At 45.3% G+C, this 24,100-nt stretch overlaps 1 protein-coding gene across 1 annotated transcript; it reads left to right on the top strand.

Moving 5' to 3' along the window:
* Positions 1–241: 241 nt before the first annotated feature.
* On the top strand, positions 242–22,236 carry LOC141464516 (synaptotagmin-like protein 2). Its single transcript, XM_074147478.1, has 16 exons — positions 242–575; positions 2,867–3,018; positions 7,928–8,021; positions 9,493–9,586; positions 9,754–9,847; positions 10,474–11,595; positions 12,900–12,998; positions 13,701–13,792; positions 14,236–14,337; positions 16,256–16,425; positions 17,228–17,330; positions 17,986–18,147; positions 18,881–18,959; positions 19,510–19,609; positions 20,591–20,796; positions 21,551–22,236. The coding sequence occupies exons 1-16, from the start codon at positions 475–477 to the stop codon at positions 21,694–21,696; spliced, it is 2,916 nt and encodes a 971-aa protein (XP_074003579.1). The 5' UTR covers positions 242–474; the 3' UTR covers positions 21,697–22,236.
* The last annotated feature ends 1,864 nt before the right edge of the window (positions 22,237–24,100 follow it).

The raw sequence follows: 24,100 nt of genomic DNA, 5'->3' as shown, positions 1-24,100 counted from the left end.
CTTGAACTCCACGGAGGCAGACTTCCCTGATGAGGAAAGCGCATGCCAGAGGTGCTGGGGTTGCCGTTGGTGAGATGAGCTTTCCTGGCTGTTGAGGCAGCTCAGGCGGGCGGCGAGCTCTCTCCTTCCCGTGCTTGCCTGTTTGATTGACGTTGGCTTCCAGATCGCTGCGACTGTGCCTGAAGAAAACCGAAGGAGCATAATTTTGCTGAGAGAATTTTCCTGGCAAGGGAAGGCATGCAGTGCAGAGAAACGTGCCAGCGAAGAGCCTAGAAGTGCAAGTCCGGGTGCTAAAGCAACTTCCACCCAAGCCATGCTGTTGTGAAGTCCTTTTTCTCCAGACCCATCTTGCTCAGCGCACCGGGGCAGGCTGCACGGGGGGCTGCCCATGGCATTGCGGTGCTCCAGGCTGGATTAGTTCCTGGTGTGTCACTGCTTCAGCTGTCTGAAGAACTGAAGAAGAGTGCAGGGAAGATGTTGGACTTGAGCTTCCTGACCGAGGAGGAGTATGAGAAGCTGATGAAGGTTCTGCAGAGAGATGCAGAGCTGAAGAAGAAGGATGGGGATCGCATCAGGTGAGAGAGCATGCAATAATAGCAGGATGTGAGCTTCCCCTGCAACGATTTTTTTACTTCTTTTAGAGAGGTGTGTGTGTGCGCGCGCAACAAGGAGAGGTGAAGGCTGCAGCAGTGCTGTCCCTTCTTGCTCAGATCCTGTCAGATCTTCTCATTGCACCTTCTGCTTTCTCATCCATCCTGCTGTCGCTGCTGTCCTCTCTCTGCAGGATTGCAGGGCTGGACTCTCCTTTGAGTTAATCAGCAGCCCTCAGAGACGCCAAGGGGAATCATCCCTTTCCTGCTCTGGGAAGGGAGATGCTGATTTCTTGGTGTCAGAGGTCCAAGCAGGAGAGTAGCTGCTACCTTGTTTTCCTCATTCGGTAGCACAGAAATCCCACAGATATTGCTTTAAAATGAGACTTTACATTCCCACCTCTGCTTTGTGTCCCTTTGATGCCCTTTGAGGTGGGTTAGTATGAAGCTTCCATCCTGCAGGCAGAGAGGGGCAGTGAGAAGCTACATGACCTGCCAAAGGTTTGCGGGGAGCCCTTGCAGAGCCAGGAATCGCTGTCAGTTCAGCTCACTTGCCACTGGCCATCCTGGAGCTCAGGTCTGGTGGATGGGGATTGCTTGTTGCTGCTGTCACTTTTTAAATGCCAGCCATTAGACCATCTGGGTTGACAGTATGCACCAGGCTCTGGAAACTGGCACCAAACTCTCCACGGCAAGAAATTAGTAGTTCACTGAGTGTGGATGGCCCTGTGCCAGTTTACCCTTGTTGAGGATGTGAGTTTTTGACTTGCTGTTGAGCCAAAAAAGAGTAAGCCCCGTGTAGGAGGGGTGCTCAAGGCTCAAAGGGGGAGTGGGTGGCTTGGCAGTGGGCTCTGGGGAGCCTTCATGCCCTAGCCTCTGCTTGGGGGTGAGAGCTGGGGGAAGAGAACTGGTGGTGGCATGCAAACGGCTTGGGCTTGAGCTGTTATGTGTCTGCATGCTTTTATATCTCCTCTGAACTGAAACAAGGTTTCAAAAAGGTTTTCTCTTTTTTTTTCTTCTTTTTTTTTCTTTTTCTGGAATGCAGTAAAATTTCTGCTCTGCTGTGGAGGTTTGGGGAAAAGAGTATTTGGGTTATTTCAGTTTTATTTCACTTCTCTTTGGAAGCTGTTGCACAGAAGGCTTTTACTTAGGAGCAAAGGAGTTAGATCCTGATGGGGGTGGTGCCAAGCCCCCCTTGCCGTCAGTAGGGCTGTATGCAGTAAGACCTGTGGTGCGAGTGTGGACACGTTTGGCTCCAACACAACCTGCCTGCTGGGTGAAATGAAGTCAGTGGCATTACGCTGATCTGGTGTCAGCAAGGTGAAAATATGTTCCTACGTCTCCTCTGGTCCAGCACCTCGAGACCCCCATGGGGGCAGATGCAACTGTGATCTAGATGGGAGCTGTGCATCTCCCTGGCTGTTGGTCCTGCTGCCTGCAGAGGCTTGAGCCCGGTTGTTCCCATACCTGCTTCCTTTTGGCCGCCAAATGTGACCCTTCAAGGCTCCACGGTTTTCTGGGGCTTTTCCCCCTTTTCCTGCTGAGAATTGGGCAGAGGTGGGAGTTTCCCTTGGCCTCTTGGGTCTCGCAGGGACCCTGAATTGTGGTGAGCTGTGGGAGGCAGCTAATCCAGCAATCCATGGTGTAAAAACAAAATAACCGGAGGAGGGTTAAAAGTGCAGGCTAGCAAACAGAGCACTGAGAGGTTTAGGTGCCAAAAAGCAGTCCTGGGTGTGCCCAGCGAGTTACAGTAGGAGAAGCTGTGCTGAGGAAGGAGAGCTAACTGTTTCAGTGCCAAAATCGGCATGGCAGGAGGAGGAGTGTTCGGGGAAAATGCTGCAGGGACAGATTGCTCCCCTAAATAACATGATTTATTTCCCTGGTTTGCATCAGATTTGATCCAAAAGGCTTTGCCTCTCATAAAGAGATTAATAGACAAATAAAACAGAGAAGTGCAAGACCTGCAAACAGTCCCACAACTTCCCAAGCCCTCAGGGCTGCAAAGCAAATGGACAAATCTCCTTGCCAGGTGACTCTGATTTGGATTTGTAACATTTGGAAGAAGTGAAAGCCTGTGATTACAAGATGCTGTTCCTACTTCAGATAAAGAATAAATCAGCTTTTGTTTTAATGCTGGTTTGGCCCTTGTGAATAATCTCTCCACCCTTTGTAGTATCAGACAGGTGAACTGTATGGACAATTGTTATGAAGGTAGCTCGGGGGAAGTCAAAACCTTCGAGATCCTTTTGGTATGTAATGTTCTCATTGACTTTCAGGCGGATACAAGGCTCCATCAAGGATGAAAAGAAGAAGAAGTTTGTGACAGGTGAATGGTTTTCAGAAGTGAAAGCAAAACGGTTTCAGGAAGACTTAGAGGGGCCGGATCTACTTCGGGCATCCATTAGAAGGAAAAAGGGCAAACTAGAAAGTAAGTATGTTAGTGTGCATCTTAAGAAAACAAATTGGTGGACCAGAAAAAAGTGGTCAAGCGTGGGGGTCTCCCTGTACTGGGAGGTTGCTGGGAACCAGCCTTTGTGTTGGGATAAGGGGTTTCTCAACTAGGCCTTCAGTACTACGAAAAAAACCCTGATTATCAAAATCAAAGAAAAAATTGTGATGTGGCAGAGGACCAAGGCAAAAGCTGTTCAGCAACTACATGCAGTAAATGCCTTTTCCCCATTTCAGCTTCTTTCTTCCAAAATGTCTGTTTGTCAGAGGTCACTGGTATAATTTCTTGTCATAGAAGCAAAAAGGGAAGGGGATGACAAAGGGCAATTTCTGGCATCAAATTGATATGTGCGGGTCAAACACCCCCCAGATTCCTAGAGTGGTCTGAAAAAAGCAGCCAGCCAACAGCTCTCACAGGCCTCCAGGACGGTGGGGTCAGTCACCTCTTTGCAAAGGGAGGGGGTGCCTCCCTTCACTTGGCAAATATTTGCCCGCTTGAGAGGGTTCATGCCTAGCTTTTTATGTGGGAATAATTCCAAGGCACAATGTGATTTTCAAAGTAAAAAGGGCTTTGGGGCCAAGTCTGAATGGTACCCAGGCTGCTGTGCCATAGCAAGGGTATGTCTGCGACCACGTGCTAATTTGAAGCAGATGTATTGTGTATTGTTTGACATGCAGATGAGCTCTCATGGTAGTATGTAAAACAGATCAAATCAGATTTATTGGCTCAGGGCAGAGAGGAGACGACATCAGCCCTGGGTGAAATGAGCAGGACTGTGCTTTGAGTCCACATGTAGCCAGCCTGGAGCCGGCACTTGGTGCTGAACATTTATGCAAAGCAGAACTGGGGATGATTCACATCCACATCCTCAACGTGAAGACAGGCCAACCGACTCCACAGCAGGACTGTGGGACTGCAGCCCGGTCTCACACAACCTCCTTGATAATTTGTCAGAGTGGGTAATCACAGATACTCAGACATGGCTGGTGAGTGCCTGGCTGCTGCTGCTCTGGAGAAGCCGTGGTCTGACAGCTCCAAGCAAAGTCTACCCCAGTCCCTAATACAAAGACCCTATAACTGGGCTCTGTTCTTTTGCAGTAAAGGCTACTCATAGATCTTCCATCTGTCCAAAACTCAAATGTCATCTCCAGCAGTTCAGTTCAGCCCTATCTCCTCGGCCCAGCTGCCCATTCCTGCTGTGGGGTATCGGCAATATAGATCGCTCCTTTGTTTGGTGGGCCTCATTGGGCAGGGTATCTCTGTAACATTAGTTGCCTGGGTTTAGTGTACCCCTCTGAGCCCCACATTCCTTAGACATATTCTCAAAGCTAAACACTGGCTAGAGACTTTGCTGAGAGCCTCGTTTTCTTTTTGCCTTTTACTTATCCCTGACAGCTCTTGTAACTTAGCGTAGATTCATTGGAGCCTCTGATGCAGAACTGGCCCATCATATTTCATATGAAGTTGCTTTTATCCTTGGTATTAAGGATTCATGATGTCATTAAATTTACTATTTTATCATCCCTCCAGAATGCTAAAACATATAAAACCTTTTCCAGCTCAACAGAGTTGCCTGGCCATTTCTGCAGAGCATGCTCTCTGCTTTTGAGGGTGTGTCTTTGTGCTTGCACCCTCTTTGCATGAAGAGACAGATGCTTCAGCAGCCCCTCTGCTGGGGCCCAGATCAGACAAATGCTCTATCATCTGCAGCCCAGCTGGTAGCCAGCAATGAATTGGATTCAACTGCCTGTTGCCTTGTTGCCAGAGGCATCAACACCCTTGAGCCCATTTCAGGGCTTGCAGCTCATTTCAGGAAAGCAAAATTTGAAGTACTGTTGGTTTTAGATTTAACTTTTACTGCTGGTGTGCACATATGAGATGCGGTCTCAGGTTATCATCTAAAATAATCTCCTTATTAATATAGCAGTAATAGGCAAGTTATGTCTTTGCATGTGCAAAGAAGGAACTTTGCTGTTTTAAGAAGGAAGAAGCAAATGTTACTGAACTACTATAGTAATTATGTTTAGATTTAGCCCTCTATTTCATTTTCAACTTTTTTTCTTCACTTTCTTTCTTTTTTTCTATTCTCAGACTTATTTTGGTAAAGCACGGGTATGACGTAACTTTGTTCCTTCCTCTTACTTTTCCCGCTGCCATTTTACAGCAGTGGTTGAGGATCAAGATTCTGCAGCTAGTATTTTCACCTTGCTGTTACCTGTTGTGTGCTCCACTCCTGCGGTGGTTACTGTATAGATTGTCTCCCTTCACATGAGAGGGCAAGTGCTTCTCTCACTGACTTGTCAGCAAGAGTATTGCACTGGAGAGAGCAGTGCTTGGCCCATCAGGGAACAAGGGTGAAACCCCTTTACAAACAGCTTGGCCGTGCAGCTCACCTTCAATTCGCAGTAGGTGATATAAGAGCCTTTGATTGCCTTCTTGACACCTTTTTTTCTTTTCCTAGAAAGATCAGTCATTCACTTTCTGTTGGCTTTCAAGGTGATGAAGGGGTGCGTATTCATTTAGCCAAATCAATGTAACATTTTCATGACTCTGGGATTGTTAATCCTAATTTAAGTCTTTGGTGATTGTGTTGAGGAGTGAAATGAGAAAATTCCTGCATGGAAAAGCCCGCTGAGACAATTGCTGGTATTCCCTCTGCATGGTAATGGTAAACAGGCTGAGGAGGAGTGGAAATTGGTGCCTGCATGGGAAAATGCTGTGACCTTTTCTGGAGGAAGGTTTTAGCCTTCAGAAGGCAGGGCAGTGTGGATCCCTAAGGGTCTTCACAGTTGGTATTGATTACAATAGAAAACACTAGTAATCACCAGTAATATAAATCTGTAAAATAGATAGATACCCTATATTTAAACTACAGCCTGCAGAGCAGCACAGATGGATGAATTTGGTGATAACTTCTCCTTGAGCTTGTGTGCAATGGATGGGAGCTAAAAATTGTCTAGGAGAGAGACCTTTTTATGCACCTGCCGGGGCAAGTTGGCGCCGATGGCACGGTTAGCTGTGCTTTTCCCAAGTGGTGAGTGTCTTCATTTTAGAGTGATAGGAAATGAGTGAAGCAACTAAAGTGTTAGAGCAGGAGTGGCTGTATATGTATGTATATAAATACATGTATGGACGAGTTAAACTGGTCAGGCCACTACTAATTTCTGTTGGAATTTGCTGCTTTTTCTGTCTCATCCTAAAGTTAGCAAGGACATTTTGCTTGTCTTGATGGGTTATAAGGTACCGATAACCTATTAGTTTGTGGTTGTAGAAGCCAGGTATAGCTGTGTCAGTAGCTGAGCCATTGTGAAGGGCAGTGATCTGGATGGGAGGAAGCGAACACCTCTGCCAGCTGGGAGGGGGGAGCTCTGTCTGAAGGGGGAAGTGTCAGTGGAAAGCAAATATGATGCAATGCCTTTGGAAGTGGAAGCGAGGTGAGAAATTAATGCAGTCGGTGGTTGTCAAAGTCTTTTCAGCCATGACAGGCAGAGGGAAAACATGGGAGCTCTGTGTTTGGTTCCTCTATGTCCAGTGCAGCTACCTGCTGGCATCTCCCTCCCTTGGGTCTGGGGCAGAAGAGGAGGACGTGGCTCACTGTATAAATAAATGCCCCTCAGCATGCTAGTGTGCCTTCCGATGTCTGCACATGGTGTGGCTGGCACTTGCCACCAGCCATGCCACAGCTTGTCACTCCCAAAATTATGTTCAACATTCACATGGACAAAACACAGTCCCTCTCTCAGAAATGTGCTCTCTAAAACCAGCTTGTTCTTACACAGCCAGACTCCTGTCTTCCAGCAGAAGCTACTCCCCAACTTCCCACCACTGCAAAAACCATGGGGCCACCCAGCTGCCATCTCATGCGTGTGCCAGAGATGTGGTCCTGATACAGACATCCCTGAGCAGTGCCTGCTGTGGTCCCCTGCACCACAGGGCAGGCGCTGGATGGGGAGGAAGAGTTGGGACTGCAGCATTTTTCTCCATGGGGATGCACAGGCAAGGCGGAATGAAGCTCCTTCTTGGGATATCCCTGTTATCTGCAGACTGACATTGATATCACAGCCCGTCTGTAGAACTGATCTGCCCTTGCGCTTAGTGCAGTTTTCTAACCAGGTAACAAGCGAGGCTATATTATTTAATGTCACATCTGAATCCTTTGAGCTTCTGATTCTATTGTATTGTGTAATGAAATATATCCTAAAGAGGTTTGGCAATTTTTGTAACAGATATATTTACTCTTTAAAATAGACCTAGCTGCATGTGAATAAATATGTGCAGATCTTGTTGACCAGACTAGTTTTTCATTGCTGTTTGAGAGTTTAATCCTTTTGGTTTTGCAGTAGCGAGAAAGCCTGTTTGCCAGCAAAACGTCTAATGCGACTTTATACCCTGGCAGGCAGCTCTAAAGGTTACTGTCTTCTGTTGTTTTTTCTTTTGGGTCTTTGAGAGCTTAGAAGACATAGCTGAGCCTTGGGCCAGTAAAAACAACAGGGATCTCCTCATTAACTGTATTGGCCTCCTCCTTTGTTTGCCAAGATCAGATGACTTTGAGTCAAAACAGGAAATGGCTGAATTTAAATCCTGGTACGGATTAACTTTATTGACAGCCGCGGCAGCATCCTGCGAAGGTTTCCAGTGGTGGGACAGCTCCTGGCGTGAGTCGGGCGTTAGGCAGCCCCCTTTGGCCTCCCGAACCCATGGGGTCTAGAGGTGCCTTTGCCACACAGGGAGCATGAGCGATCCTGCTCTGGGGCCATCTCCTGTTAAATCCCCAGGGTTTGTGCTGGTGGGACTCATTGGACAAGCCTTCTCTTTCCCCAAACAAAACACACTGGCCATTACAAGTTTAGATAAATGTCATTTCTCAATTGTCTCTGTTACATTACAGATGAGGCCACCGAGCACATCCAGACGGGTCTGGAAAGCAAAGCTGTCCCGAATCCTGCCTTCTCCAAGCACGCTGCTGGCACAGGCGAGGAGAGGTAACCGCTGCTGCTCCTGCAATGCTCTGGTTGCTGCTCTTACTTCTAATGAAAATGGAATGCTACCCATTAAACCCTGATCTTTAACTGAGTTTCCAAGACTGTATAAGTAATAGGTTATATAGGATATTTTTAAAATCCATTTTCCAGGAATTGTCAGAATATCAATCCTCCCCCAATAACTAAGTGCTAATGTGCTTATCCCAGGAAGGTCTTTTCCTGCATGATTTGATAAGGGGTCAGTAAAATGGAAGCTGTCTCTAATGTCAGGATATTCTAGTTAGTTTCTCAAAGTAATTATGGTTTTATTTGTTTAATTTTTGCCATGGAGCAACACTAACAAAATGAACTGTTTGAGGAAACTGCTCATTTCCTGCTGGTGCCAACCTCTGTGTCCGGTGCTCAGCACTCTCCATCAGGGCTTGGTAGGATTTCACATTGTGCTGACTGAGCAGAAACACCCACCAAAAGCATTCCAATGAACAAATCAGGGACCTCACTCAATATTCGTGAGCTATGGAGAAGCCATTAAAATACTCATATATTCATTTATTGTTGCTCCCATCTCATTTGCAATTTTTTGTCTGCAGAATGAGGAATCGTTCTTCACAGGTGGCAATTGCTCCAGTTAAATATTAAGTATGGAGCTTGACAACACTTCCAAACCTCTTGCAGCTGATCATTGGGTGTTGCTTAGTGAAGGATTTTGGGATTTTTTGGGGGTTGATTAAATCTTGATAAGCTTGCTTTGTTTTTTGCATTCAGCCCTAAGCACAAAGCATTCCCATATGAAATTTCACAATCTTGACTGCCATTCTCCATCTGGAGAGCAGCCACCACTAGGCACTCCCAAAGATGGTAGAAACAGTCAGGTAAACTGCCTGTGATATTTGTTTCTTCTATTTATTTATGAGGCAGTTAGTGATTAACTTATATTCCAAACATGAAGATTTATATCCTGTACTATAGTTTTGCCCTAACTATTGTTGTCATAATAATTCCTGTAGTTTCTAAGTCTTCAGTCAATCTGGTTATGCCTTTGGCCTGAACTGGGAGGTGTGGCCTGTTCCTCCCTGGGCCACAGCATGGAAAGGCATCTCTCTCCAGCGTGGCTCTTGGGCTCTTCTGGCACTGCTGTTTCCTGTATTTTTCCCCGCAGTTTTCTCCCAGATGGAGAAAGTCTGAATAAACCTAGTTGTTTTTATTGAGCAAGCTCTGTGCTGACTACAGTAGGAGACTTGTCCTTACTCCAAGTTCAGGCCATTTAACATGTTCCCCAGTCCTTCTAGCCATAATGGAGAAAATAAATAAAGGCACCAGCTCTGGACAGCCTGATATTGGGCTGGGTCGGTAGATAAAAGTGGCAAAGTAGCTGAGCAGAACTGAGACGGCTTTGAAGACTGCCTGATCACCCTACCAGGCACATAGCTACCACTCATCTCCTTGCTCAGACGTTTCTCCTCTCCCACAGATTCAGCACACCTGCTCATGATACTGCAGAGGAGCGTAAAATCTTGCCAAAACCAAAGCCGAGACTTCCTGTCCTGCTGCCTGCATCTCACAAGGTAGTATGGGCACAGCCTCTGTGCTTTGTTTCTTTATTCCTGCACACAGTCTGTACCTACTGGCAGGGGCTCCACAGGCTGCCTGCCTTGGTGTCTGTGCTCAAATAAAATACATTCTTTCAGTCTTGCCACTTTATATACACTGATTGCGTTTGTTTTCCATTCAGAGATCCAGTATACATGATGTCTCTTCCTCAGAGAGCGACACAGGAACAAGTCCATTTGTGGCTGCAACAGACAGCTTGCATTTATCTAAAAAAGGTAAGGTTTTTGTTTAGTGAGCCATTGGTGGTTTTGTTATTCAACATCAAACACCAAGAGATGAGATGCTTTTTTTGTGTATGTATAAATCAATAACAAAGAATATTTCTTACCTTGGCATGTAAGAACGGGCTGCCAACACTTGTATGAGTTATGCCCAAGGCGGCAGGGACCAAGAAAATAAAATCCAATGACTAAAACTTCTCTTGGCTCTCAGTATGTTTTAAACTGAGTGCTTGGCTCACAACTCCTTAACCCACAGGTCGAAGTCACCTTCTTTTTCCTGCCTTGAATGTATAGTGTATTTTTGGTATATAGCAAATAGCCAGTAGGAAAGCTGTCAAACTGAAAGCAAAGCTGCAAACAAATCACCAGCTCACAGCAGCAATGTAGAGCTCAGTGGATTTTTTTCATGTCTTGATGCAGTAAGAAGGGCTGGGGTTTTCAGGGCTTTCTTCAGGTGGAAGGGGGCTTGCTAGAGTCTCAGAATGGGGAAGAATTAGGAACATATTGATCGTTTCTGGAAACTTCCCCTGGCTTTTCTTTGAGAAGCTGCAGCCCAGACTTTCCAGGGAAATACAATGTGATGTGGTGGGACAGGCTGTGAGCGTTTGTTGTCGTTGTAGGTCATGGAGTATCTCCATTGCACACCAAGCTTTCAGAGGATGCTATGCCTCAGCCCAGCAGTGCGGCTGGAGGAGAAGCTGTTGATGGGGCCGCTGGCACCACAGTGGGGCCAAAAACTCCACCCGAAGAAACTTATACTCCCAGCAAGATACCAGTTAAGAGGAAACCAAGCAGAACTTTCCCCAGATCCGAGCAGTTTGGGAATCATGTGGGGCTGGCAGAGAACAACTTTGCAAAGAGAGAGCTGGTGGCAAGTCCCAGACCACTGACCACAGAGGGGGAGAGCAGCCAGGCTGTGAAGCAAGGCGTGAACTATACAATCTCATCGATGAGTAACAAACAGGAGGATGTCGGTCTCGATCGTGAACGCTTCAAGAACTTGAAGAACTTCTGGGAGAAGGGGGCAGACTCTGTGAAGGTGGGAAACATGTCAGAGGACCCGAACTCTGTGGAAGCAGATGGTAGGCAGTTCAAGCTCTGCCGCTCACTCTCCGTGCAGTCTGGGCAAGGCCAGAACAGCGAAGAAAAGCCTGACATCTTCATCAAAACAAGAACCCCCTACAAAAGGACAATAACCTTGTCTTCTGGTGAAGAAGAACCAAGCTACATATCCCCTGCAAGGAAGGGCTCAGTTTCCATCATTCCTAGGTCCACATATGCCAAGAGCAAAGGCGGTCTGGTTACAAGAAATGACTCACTGAGTGAAAGCAATGGGAAGCCACCGATGCCAGAAGAAGAGAAGATGGCACAGCACTGCTCCAAGAAATCCAGATTGCCTGTGCGAGCGCCTTCCGTCAAAATCGAGTCACCTACCAAAGAAGCGTCTGGCAGCACATTTGAGCCAGAGACGCCCACGGACGAGTTGATGGTGGCAGAAGAGCGCAAGCACGCACCGAAATCCCTGGCGAGCAGGGTGCAGATACTCATCGAGCCTGTGCTTACAGATGGTGAGAGCAATGATGAGAAAGAGGAAAAATCTGATTTTGGCACTCATGACAACATGGAAATAAATGGAGAGCTACCTGAGGAAAAAACGTGTGAGTTGTCAGACAAGCCAACAGCTGGTGAACCAGCCAGAGAGAGAGAAGCCGTTCAGGGTACAGACTCGGCTGTTTACTCAGGTACTGAGGGCTGTAACTGCACCCTGTGAAATCCCAATAGAGGGTCATCCCTAAACCTGTTTTCTTCCCTAGCCCTTCTGCATTTTGCACATTTTCTTCATTTGTCCATTTATCCTATATTGCAATTTGTACAGAGTTAGTGTGTGTGTAATATGTTTAGCAACAGCTCTGGAAACAAATCTCGTGTAGTGCGGTGTGAGTGTAAAAGGGGACAGTGCCCTGTTCCCCTGCCTTCCCCCCTGCTACCAGCCCTCAGCCTTACCAGCGAGCACCTCAGCTTGGGACAGCCCTCTGTTTCTTTAGCACTACCTACAACAGTTCACGGGAACTTACTTTATTTCTCTCTGGGAAGACTGTACTTTCTTCAAACATGAGGCTGGAGAAGTTTTTTGTGCTTGTAGAGATAAGTCTGACACAAATAGAAGAAATAAAATGTGAAGCAAAATGTTTAATAAATACTTGAGCTGTTACACTACTTTGGTACAGCAGTGTTTAAATGACATTTTGGGTCTTTTGGGAATCCACAAGTGAATTTGGATATTAAACTGCAACCATAGTGGACCGAACACAGGGTCTGATCTTTCTAGGTTCTGATACTATGATGGTGTCAATAGAATCACCACTTCATCGCTCTCTCTCTGGTTTTGACAGGCTCTTGTAGTGAATGTTAGTATGAGCAAAAGTTATTGTTAATTGCAATTCATTTTACATGTGGGCTCTGGTTGCCCACGGCTTTGCTGTCTGCCAAGTAAAGACCTAGGAAGAGAGAGCTCGCTGTTCTCTTTTTCCAGATTTTGTGTCCTCATGTACCTGGATAAGACCTATTTGAGAGGATTTTCCCATTGACTCATCTGATTTTGATTTTTAACTATGTCAGTTCATGGTTTATTTCCTACCTGTTAACATTTCCATGAAAATCCTGAGTTGCGTTTCAGGTAAACATAAACATTTCCTTTCTGTACCAGAGCATTCTTCTATTTCTCAGGTTTTTTGCCTTATTATTACATGCATGTCAGGATGATATTAAAAGATGGCTGTGTTGCACTGGAAGCGCTTTGCAAGGGCTAGTCTGTTTTAGGGACTGGACTAATCCAGTGTTTACATTTCCCATCATAGTGTGAAGAGTTTTTCTCGGGGGAAGACATTACAGTGCCTGATGATTTGAAAGCAGCCCTGGGCAACGTAACTGCAATGTGCTCTGAGCAGAGTGAACAAGCCAGGGGAGGCACACACACGCGTGCTTGTTGACACACTGCCCCTTTGTGTTTATTTACCATGTTGATTTGGCTTTTCATGTATTCCAGAGGAAGATGGGGATCATTCTCCTGCCGCTCAGGCATTGGCCCGAGTAAATAGCATTAATCTTGCAAAGAGCATGGTGAACATTTACACAACCACAGAGAGTGAGTAACATCTTTTTTTTCTCCTTTTTGGTTTACATTCCATGGAGGTAACGTATTGTACCCGAGTTCTGCATCCCTGGTGCTTCTGTGCATGTACCAGGCAAGGAAAATATTGTTTCATCGTCAAATTAAAGAGCTTATAGTGCCTAAAATTAAATTCAGAGCCAGGAAATTGCAGCTAGATTGATGGTATATTACTCAGTGTCTTCAGCAAAAACCACGAAGGCTTCAAAGGGTTGGCAAGAAGCTTGTGCCCATCTCTCCTCTTCCTCCACCAAGTACTGCTCTTTGTACAGGGCAGTGTTCTATGAGATGGAAATGTGAGCATGTTTGGTTTCTTTGACAAGGAGGCAGATCTGTATGGGCTTAGTCTAAATTAAATCTACACAAGTGGTGCAAACAAGATACACATCCTTAGGCTAATAAGTGAATTAAATTAGACACTAGAGGGAGTTTGCACACTCCCACACATTGAGCAAAAACACATTGGAAATAGCTTTAAGACGTTAGCTAGCAGTTTTTGTCTTCGGGAGGGGCAGCTTCAATGGCCCAACGACAGAAGTGGGGCAAGTGGGTGGGACTCCAGGGCATCCCACAAGCTTTTCCTCCTTCCTTATGCCCTTAAACAAAAATGTGACTTTCTTATAGTTCCCTCATTCTGTGACAAGCTATCTTGATGCCTTTTTTTGTTTGTACCTGCAGCATACAATAAACCTCATTTGATACCTCATCAGTTTCTTGAACCTGAAAGGGTCAAAGAGCTGAGCAGATCCTCTCCTCTGCTGCTGTCTGAGGTAGGCTAGATGCCAGAAATGGCTGGAATAATGTTTACAGCATCCCTGGAATGGTAGTCAGTTTCATGAGAATGTTTCTCCTGAACACCAACAGTACTTGCTTTAGAGCATGCCTTGGTTATGCCATAAATAAATGAGAAAAGCCTTAAGAAAAAAGCTCCCAGTAACCTAAACCAACCCTTCTATCCTGGACGAGTTTTAGTGTTTCCCTGTCTCAAACCACCCTGTCCTTCCCAAGAACCCAGGCTCTGTTTGGAGGCAGGTAATGATGACGTTCGCTGCCGGTTGGAGGGAATGCCTCTGGGGAGACTCCCTGCATTCTCCTCCGCTCTCCTAACCTGATCGCTGCTTAATGGGACTCTGCTGAGCTATTGGTTTTTCTCTGTAGTGTTGCAAAGTGCTCATACGGCAGAGCTTTAAGATGCTTATTATTTTCTGAGCAGACTGAATCAGACACGGCTTCAGAAATCAGCTTCCAGTTTAACAAGCACAAAAAGACGCCTAGCATTGGCAGCCACTCATCCGACATGGCATCTGTCTCTTCGGTAGGTATTTAACGCGTACATCTCGCTAGATAGGGTTTCTCAGTCAGATGCAGTGACGCTGCATTTAGGCTGATACTGATGATGTGGCCTCCGGAGTATCCTGTTGGTTTCTGCATGGTACGTTATTAAAAGAATGGTGATGGCTAATTACTTACTTACGTTAAGGGAGTGTTTCCAGGTACCATCTCAAATTAGAGACCCACTGGATCATTGTTAGACAAATTCACAGTGATAGCCCCCACTGTGAAGTGTGGGGGTGCTCTGAAGGCTGGCAGCGTGCAGGAGAGAGGGGGAGCTTTTTCTAGGTGGGGAGGTGAGTCACACAGCTGTTGAGTGACGTGTTTATGGTCCAGCTCCAAGAGAGCTGGGACGGCAAATGAGTGCCCTCTGCACGCTCATCCTTCACTTTATCAGCAAACTCGAGCTGCACAGCAAAAGCATGATTTAGAGCTGCAACTTCTAAGGAAAGCTGAAAAGAACTAAGAGTGTTTAGTTGAGCATTTTTAAAACATTCCTTAGAGACAGTGTTTGGGGGGGGACGACTGCTTAAATGTGCTTGAATTTGCTGTATTACTGTTACAGCTTTCTCCAAGGTGTATATGTGAGATTTAAAGAATATATATGAAGCAAAGCTGGTAGGGAAAGGTCATGAATGTAGATATATATGATAAAAAAAAACCTTGAACGTTAGGGCACATGAGTCCTTCCCCTAGTCTGGAGAGTCTGGGAGCCATAAATGGGCCTTTTGTGTCCAAGTCATACAGGTATTCTTGAAAATCTCACTCAGGATTCTCTGCTGGGGTGAGTATGTTGATGGGGTGGTAAGTGCAGCTTCAAGGACTGAGAAGGAGATGCTTAGCAGGTTCTTGTAGGTTATAATGGAATGACATTCAGAACCAAAGGAAGTAGGGGAAGACAGAGAAGAATTGCGTTAATTACTAGGAAAGTTTTTTGATAAATGTTCATGGCTGTACCACGGAAAAGTGCCAAGGGGTTTAATTATTTGCTTTGTCAGTGGCATTAGCTTTTATGTTATCCCTTCAGGAATCATGAGTGATTGGTGCAATAGAAAATTCTCTCATCTTTCTGGAGCTGTTTTGTTTCTGCTTCATTGCTTTCTACCAGTGAAAGGCAAAGCCTTGAAAAAGAACTCCAAGGCCTATGAGCAAATGCAGTTTGTTCTGGGAAAGCACATGACTCTTAGGTGCCTGCCTCCCGATTTATACCTGAAACATCATTTTGCTGTACCTTTGTGGCAGGTAGATGCACACAGGCTGCCTCTGGTGGGACAGTGGCTCTTCAGGACAAGGGTTATATGTATTTCTGTTCTGTCCAGCTACATGCACGTGAGCAAGCAACAAGATAGTTTTCCTATATTTCTAGTCTGATATGGTTCTTGCTAACCTATTTTAAATATTGGTTGAGAATTGTGTGACTATATCTACCAGAAATAATATGTTCATGTACAGGTAGTTCCAGTTCAGTTGTCTCAATATATTTCTTGCTCAGTCATGAGACTGGGTCAGGATAGCAGCTGTTTGTACTGTAAGCATAGGGAAAGGGAAGACATTTGTGTGCCTCCCCCCCAGTAATATTTGACTCCGTTTCTCAAAGTCGTGGGATTCAGGGGTGAAAAATCTTCTGCATTTATTGAGTATTCAGGAGAATAGTGCTTCTAAATTCTGGTCTAGGATAGCACATCCTTATGAGACCCTTATTTGGGTTCCCTTTCCCTTGCTTGTTCGAGTACAGCTGCAGATGTGTACCATTTCTGTGCCAAGGACACCACACTACACAAGGTCTGAAAATGCAGATTATTTCTCTGGGAATGTGCTTTTCAGACTATCATTTTTGTCCAGAAACCAAGTCAGGAGGGTGCCTGTGTCATTGGCACTGACCTTGCTCTTCCACCTGGCAGGTGAGTGGCAGCGTGCTCAGTGTCTACAGTGGCGATTTTGGGAGCGTGGATGCCCAAGGTACCGTGGAGTTTGCTCTAGACTATGACGAGAAGAACCGGGAGTTCCAGGTTCATGTGTCCCAGTGCAGGGACTTAGCTGTTGTGGATGAGAAGAAAGGCAGATCTGACCCGTGAGTGATGCTTTGGTGCCTTGTGACTTCTACATTGCTAAATTTTTTGTTCTAGAGGATTTATTTTCTTATGCTTTCTCTTTTTAAAAGCCATGGTTTCTTCCTTCCTTCAGATTTCTGGTGCATGCTTACTGCTGGGGCTTTCCTAGCTGATGGTTCTGGAGCCATTGGCATCAATAAATATGTTGCCACAGACATAAATTTGAACAGATTGAGAAAGCTTTGATCACTACCAATTGTTCCTGTTATCACCGGAATATGTTCTTTCTGCGTCCATGTGAATCTTGATCTCCCCATGGTGAATACACTTTGGTAATAACTCTGGTGATGCAGACACATCTATATGAAAAGAAAGTCTGTGAAGAAGTGCTGTTAGGGGCACAATGGTAGTTGTACAGGTTAGTGATCTCCGCTTTGAAAGATAATGAAAAGGAGCTTGAATTTGAGCCCTGAGAGAGAGACTTAAAGACATTCCACCTTTTTCCTCCTCTCTGATTTCGGCCTGATTTTGAATGCACAGAGATGCCATAGTTATGAGCATTTCAGAAAATGGATATATGGCCTTGCTGTCTTCCCATATTGCCTAGACAGCTGCCTGTTCTGAATGTTGGTGGCATCCACCCATCCCCAGTTCTATTCATAACTTCACATGCAAACCTAGTTAATATTCTAGTCCTCTATTAGTTTTGCCTTCAAAGAGTCAACTCCAGGTCTTCTGTTCCCATGTCACCATTCACAAGTGTTGCCTGCTTATTAGAGCTTGGTGACACAGAACAATATCCAGCTCGAGTTTGTTTTCCAGGTATGTTAAAACTTACCTGCTCCCAGACAAAGCTAGAATGGGAAAGAGGAAGACTTCAGTGAAGAAGAGGACAGTGAATCCCATTTACAATGAGGTGTTACGGGTAAGAACAAATACATGCTCTGAAAACTTGTGTTGTAGCAGGCACCTGTACCAGGTCAGGCCTGGAAAGATCCTGCCTTTGTGGCCAGGCTTCTTCGCCTGCCTCCCACCAACATTGTGCTGCTCTTCCCTTGGGTTTGTGAGGGCAGAGATGTTAAAGGTTTCTCTGCACCCATCTGTGTGGCACCCAAGATGTCAAAACACATAGTGATCTTTGGATGAGATAGGGACCTGCAGCCTGTTCTGTCTTCAGCCAGAGCAAGGAGTGTTCTTCTTCCCTTCCCTGGTGTGCAGTCACAAGGTATGGGACTAGTAAGAAAGGTTTTTGTTATGTCATCTTACTCATCAAGGCCTAGAGGGTTATTTAACAATGCCTGGGCCTGTGTTAATAATTCTTGAAAGACTATTGGTTTTGCCCTGTGATGAACAGAGCACTAGGTTTTGCTGTGCTCAGCAGAAAAAGCTTTGTCAGGGTAGTAGTATTGCTGCAGGACAAAAAAAAAGGTGTTCAGAGTGGAGCTAGTCCGTTAGTGCATGTGTGGAGTGGGTTTGAGTGTCTCAGTCACAGCTTATTCAAGCTTTTGAGTAGTTTATTTCTGACTGTGAAAGAAACAGAAGAAAAATTTGAACCACCTGACTTCTCTTTCTTCCTCTAGTATAAAATAGAGAAAATGGTATTGCTGATCCAGAAATTAAATCTCTCAGTTTGGCACAATGACCCACTGGGACGTAACAGTTTCTTGGGAGAGATCGAAATAGACTTGGCCAGCTGGGATTGGAGCAACAGGAAACTCAACTGGTACCCGCTGAAGCCCCGAGTAAGTGCACCTCAACTGCAGTCCCTCCCCCTAGCCCAGCCCTGAAGCCTTTAGGGGGTGGCAGAAGTCCTTCCTGACTCCTCTGAGGTCTTTGGGTGGTGTGGTGGAGCAGAACAGCCTGAATTGTCCCTAGGGAAGCGCAGTAAAACACCCACGAGCCCTGGACACATTAGTGCAGTATTCAGTGCCCTGAGCTCAGGCCTTCTTGCATCTTATCTGGTGACTGATCTGTAGGGACACTTTCGTAAATGTGATCTGACACTAAGCAACAGAAACTCTGACATGACTTTGCCTCTCTACTCACATAAAGACCATCCCTTAAAAATAGACAGTGCTAGGTGATGTAGTTGAAGATGCCTTGAGAGGTAAATATTCAGGTGCCACTTTTTGTAAAGCCTGTTCTGCTTCCTGCATGCTTCTGGGTTCAGTGGCCTGATTGGAGATCCCTTTTCAGAAAATAAAGGACGTTTGTCTTTCAGAACTAAGATGCTTAACTGTGTCTGGCTGGACATGTCTGGAAGAGACATGTCTGTGAATCCTCACGCTGTTGGTTATGAGGGGCTGAATTTGAGAACAAAGCCACAAAGAAGGGAGCTGCCCTGAGAACGGGCTGCCCCAGCCGTGCAAAATCCGGGTTTGTCCATTTGTGCCCCTCCACTGAACTCAAAAGCTGTTTGCCTTGCTATGTTTACACAATCCCTCGTTTAGTCAATCACAACTCTTTCTATTTCAGAGCCTTTCTGCTGTTAATGGTGTGGATCATCGAGGAGTGATGAATTTGTCTATTAAGTATGTCCCTCCAGGAAGCCTAGGTAAAATATGTTTCATGCATTGAGAAGTATTGCCTCTATGCAGGCACGCCACTTGCAATGCCTCATCTGCTTAAGGGCTGGCTAAAGAGTAATCTCATTAGAGCAAGATCTTAGAGATCAAGCACAAAGGCACAACGAGCAGTGCTTGATAGCACTTTCTGCAGCCGACATCTGATTTTCACATCTGGTTTTATTGGGAGAGTGTTGAGGAGAGAGGAAGGGCTCAAGAACTTCAAACTCATCAGCTGTTGTGAGCACTGTGGGGTGCTGTGATGTGGTGGCAGCAATGCACAACCCCACTTACAGTGGGGCATGCACAAGGTTGGGTTTGCCCAGTAGTTCCTTCTCCTTTCCTGTTTCAAAGCAGCACCAGCACATTGTGGGGCTGGTAATAGTGTTGTGGCACCCAGGTAGAGGAGTGCAGAGCTCCTGAGAGAGTGCACAGAGAAGTCATGTTGCTCCTCCCTCAGGTCCCTGGAGATGAAGCCTGTCATTTTGCAAGCTATTGTAAGGACTGGCATGACAGTTTTTCTCTTCTCCTAAATGGCAGGTCCCAAGAATCCTCCCTCTGGCGAAGTTCACATTTGGGTCAAAGACGTCAAGGACCTGCTGCAGTTGCGTCCTTCTGGAGTTGACTCCTTTGTGAAATGGTAAGTGCATGAGCATGGTCTTGGCTTTGGTCCTGGGTCTGTGCCTCCACAAAACAGTATGTTTTCTTCTTTTTTTCTCAGGCTCCCCTACTTGTGCCTCCTTAGTCTAAAGCCTTCATGTTGCTCTGGGCTCTGTAGGAGAGAATTGCCCTTGTTATTAGCTTGTGGCCAAATTAGGAAAATCCTTGCTGTGATAAAGCTCTTGGTCAGTCACTGGCTGTGACTCACTCAGTGATTTGCTTCAATAGTATCTGAGTGAGAGGAATATGTGGGCCCTGCACCTCGGCCCAGTGTATTCACATGAAGTTGTGAATTTCACCGTGGTATGGGCTTGTGTGCAGTTTGGGAATTTTTTAGGGATTTGCCAGGACTGACATACAGACAGCTGGATCCTGCTTTCATCTTCTCCAGAATTTAATATGTGCATGTTTTCTGCAGCCTGCAACATCAGTTCTGCCTGTTATATGGGAGAGGGTGCTGCAAATATTCAAAAAAATTAAAAATCTTTTAAGGGGATTTTAAGATCTATTTTTTCAGTGATTTGAAGTGCCCACCATGTATTTTGTATATTTAAAAACCTTTCAGAGTTCTCCTGCAGAAAGGTTTGCTGCTCAAGAAGCCTAACTGACCATTTCGACGTGCCCTCTTGGGCATCAAAGTGCTGAAAAATTTGTGAAAATAGAAGTATGACATTTTTTAATGTAAAATGTCAGTTTGCAAAAAAAGTTTGCCAAAAGCAGGAAATTTTAAGCATGTACCCTCTTTTCTGAAAATTTTTGCTTTTCAAATGGATTTTCTTGGAAAAGTTTCATCCAGGAATTAGGAACATTTCACATTAAAACCACGGAGATTTCTTATATAGAGACCAAATTCCTCCTTTCTTCAGAACTGAGGCTTGTTTAGACCGAGAAACTTTGTAGGAGCAATTCAAACCTCAGGTGATGTTCTATACTACATGCTGTATTTTTTCTTCTCTCAAAGCTATGTGCTTCCAGACACCAGTAAGAAGAGTTACCAAAAAACCCGAGTCATAAAAAGAGACACAAACCCTGTTTTCAATCACACTATTGTGTATGATGGCTTTCATACAGAGGATCTAAAGGATGCTTGTGTTGAACTGACTGTGTGGGATCATGAAAAACTTACCAATCATTTCCTTGGAGGAATCAGGCTGGGCCTCGGGACAGGTAAGTGATATCCTTTACCTTAAATGACTACTGTTACCATATTGCTGAGCCACAAGGTACAATGGGAAGTTGCAGAGCATTTTCCTGTTGGGGAGAAACAAGGGATGGAGAGTTTAGGTAATTGGTGAGAATCTTGGTGCTTGCGCTGTCTCTGGGATGGAGGGGGCCCTCGTACCATGATAGCAGTCCTCTACACCCACATTTTCTGCCAACATCAGCTCTGAGGTTTGGCAAAACTCAAGAATCTCGTTGGGTCCATCAGAGAACTTTCCTGCTGTTACAGGAAAACAGACTGCATTACACATCAACATTTTATTGCTGCTCCTCCCAGGAGCAGCAATCTCCTCACTCGGAGATTAAGACAACTTGAATGTCGTGTGGGACAGCACCACCTGGTGACTCTGTCCACATCACCTCCTCCCTTGAAATGCTTTAGTGTCAGCAATAACTAATATTTGAAGAACAGGGCGAGCTATGCTTGTTGATCTGAGCCCAATATTATTTTCCTTGGCAGGTTATGTTTAGGGTTCTTGCATTTTGTGGCTTTTACACTGACTTAATTCTGAACTCTGCTGTAAAATGGAGGTCATTAGCAGAAGAACAGGAGGTGTCTAAGCTGTAACTTGTTGAGGGGAAGTCAGCACCTTTCATGTTAAGGCACTGCCTGCAACAGTTCCATCCCATTGAGTATTTTTGCATGGAGCAGAAGCTCTTTGTGTAGCTCCCAACATTGTAGTTCTCTTGTTCTTTTCAGGTTTGAGCTATGGCATCTCTGTGGACTGGATGGACTCCACGCAAGAGGAGGTGGCCTTTTGGCAGGAGATGATGTCGGCTGCCAATGAATGGATTGAGGGATTGCTGCCACTGCGCTCACTGGCAGGGAGGAAAAAACTGAAATAACCTACCATTCTGCAATAGAACGGCAGAGTGTGTTCATTAGAATTAGGAACCTTCCTGCACCGAGGTGATCGAGACCATCTACGGGGCTGGCAAGTGTCAGGTTAATAAGGCAACTGATGGACAGCACTTTGGAGATGTTAAACGTTAAGTACTAATTAATTCCCTGACAAAAGACATGGAAGATGCCAAACTGACGCTATACTTGATTTTGACCAAGAAGAAACTTAATTTACCTTTTTATTTAATCATTTATATTCTGTATCTTTGCATTGCATTAAGCTCTGGGAACAGTGACAAAAGGAAAAGGAGATATAGATATTTTTATTTTTTTACTGTTTCTTGTGCAGTTTTTTTTTCTGTGCAGAGATGTAGTTGTACTAAAGCAGCAGTGTGGTATTATTCATATTCCCCTGCAAGTGGTACACTTTGTACTTGATGTAGAATTGCTCCAAGTCACCAGCAGCACAGGCTGAGAATGGGAGCTTTGCATTTGTCACTGGTGATAACACGTCTCTAACGTGAGGAAAATTGAGATCCAAGGTGAGTCTAAAGAAAGACAGGACTATTTGAAGCAGAAAATGGAGCAACCTGAGGAGGATAACAATGAGGAATTCAATGTATTAATTTCTTTCTGCTTTAATATGAAAGAGAAATGTGATGCAGCTAGTGGGATTTTGCAGCCAGGGGCTGTTTTCCTAGCTTTCCCACAGGTTCCTCAGTGACCTCAGACACATTCCTCTATGAAAGGACAGTTTCAGTGCAATATAAACTAAAGTGCTTGCCCAAATGGAGAATATGGTTACATTGCCAACAGGCCTAATCGCACCTTTGAAATGCCTTGTGTGCAAAACATTTCAATATGAAATAATGATGTAGTAAACAGTCTCGTGTTAGGCTGGCACAACGGGTCAGGAAAGAAAGGTCAAAACCACACTGGGACACTGGAGATGTTGTGAGCCGTTGGGAGAGGTAAGTAGGGAGTGAATGAATGCAAAGGGTAACTGGGGTGGTGTCCTGCCTCTGCACACCCTGCTGCCCGTCTGCTCTCCCTTTCTCCTGATGCCTGTTAGTGCGTTGTCTGTGGCCGGAATTTCCTTTTTGCCAGTAGCTTGCAAGGACTTTGCATCTGGCACATAGACCATGGCAGAGTGGCGATGTGAATGCATTTTGAAATGCAGCTTTGTAATTTCTATTTTGGATGTACATATTGTGATTAAATAGAATGTTTTTCTTTAGTCATCAACTGGTCTCCTTGTACCTATTTTTAGCATGATCTAAGTAACGAAAAAGCAAGCAAAAGAGGTGTTAAATTTTGTCATGTCAAAATGAAGCATTTTTGCCCAGGGCAGGTGAAGTGTCATGCAGAAATAACTGATGCTATCCTACCCTAGATTTTGGCTCTGTGAAAATTTTGATATTCTTCTTTAATGTATTGATTTTATTTAATTCAAGCTCAGTGTAAATTTGGAGCTTAGCAAAGATGGTTGTGAATAGCCCAGAAGGCCAATCACATCCCGGGCTGCATCAAAAGAAGTGTTGCCAGCAGATCCATAGAGGTGATTCTGCCACTTTGCTCTGGTGAGACCTCACCTGGAGTACTGTGTGCAGGTCTGGAGCCCTCAATATAGAAAGGACATGGACCTGATGGAGCGGGTCCAGAGGAGGGCCACCAAAATGATCAGGGGGCTGGAGCACCTCTCCTATGAGGACAGGCTGAGGGAGCTGGGATTGTTCAGCCTGGAGAAGAGGAGGCTCTGGGGAGACCTCATAGCGGCCTTCCAGTACCTGAGGGGCCCTACAGGAAGGCTGGGGAGAGTCTGTTTACAAAGGCCTGCAGACAGGACGAGGGGCAATGGTTTTAAATTGGAGAAGGGGAGATTTAGATTGGATATTAGGAAAAATTTCTTTACTATGAGAGTGGTGGAACACTGGAACAGGTTGCCCAGGGAGGTGGTTGAGGCCCCTTCCCTTGAGACGTTCAAGGTGAAGCTCGACAAGGCCCTGGGCAACCTGGTCTAGTTGGGGGTGTCCCTGCTGACTGCGGGGAGGTCAGACTAGATGACCTTTGGAGGTCCCTTCCGGCCTGGACCAATCTATGAATCTATGAATCTGTGAATAACTGAGTGGAAAAATGTACACTTAAAATAACACGACTATTTCATGAAATGAAAACATTTGGGAGATAATCAGCGGCTTTTATGGGGAAAAAATAAGACAGTTTTGAAATTGGAAAAAGATAATACGTGAAAATGTACCAGTCATAGTACTGAAAACACTAAGAGTCTGTAGAGCAACAGAATTAAATAATGGCTATCTACTGAAGGACCTGATATATATATATATAGCATGTCAGCCCAAAGATACTTTGCATGGGCTCCAGCCTGGCATGTTTTGTTCACCAAGG

The sequence above is a fragment of the Numenius arquata genome, chromosome 5, assembly GCF_964106895.1.
Source record: "Numenius arquata chromosome 5, bNumArq3.hap1.1, whole genome shotgun sequence".
Taxonomy (NCBI): Eukaryota; Metazoa; Chordata; class Aves; order Charadriiformes; family Scolopacidae; genus Numenius; species Numenius arquata.
The sequence above is the reverse complement of the archived record's forward strand: the minus strand, read 5'-3'. Positions and strand labels throughout refer to the sequence as shown.

What these genes read in the sequence shown, in the direction of transcription:
- LOC141464516 (XM_074147478.1), top strand. Translation starts at nt 475, where the DNA reads ATGTTGGACTTGAGCTTCCTGACCGAGGAGGAGTATGAGAAGCTGATG. An exon ending in CTTGCATTTATCTAAAAAAG is followed by an intron (nt 9,848 to 10,473) that starts GTAAGGTTTTTG and finishes TTGTCGTTGTAG; the next exon opens with GTCATGGAGTATCTCCATTG. An exon ending in AGACTCGGCTGTTTACTCAG is followed by an intron (nt 11,596 to 12,899) that starts GTACTGAGGGCT and finishes CATGTATTCCAG; the next exon opens with AGGAAGATGGGGATCATTCT.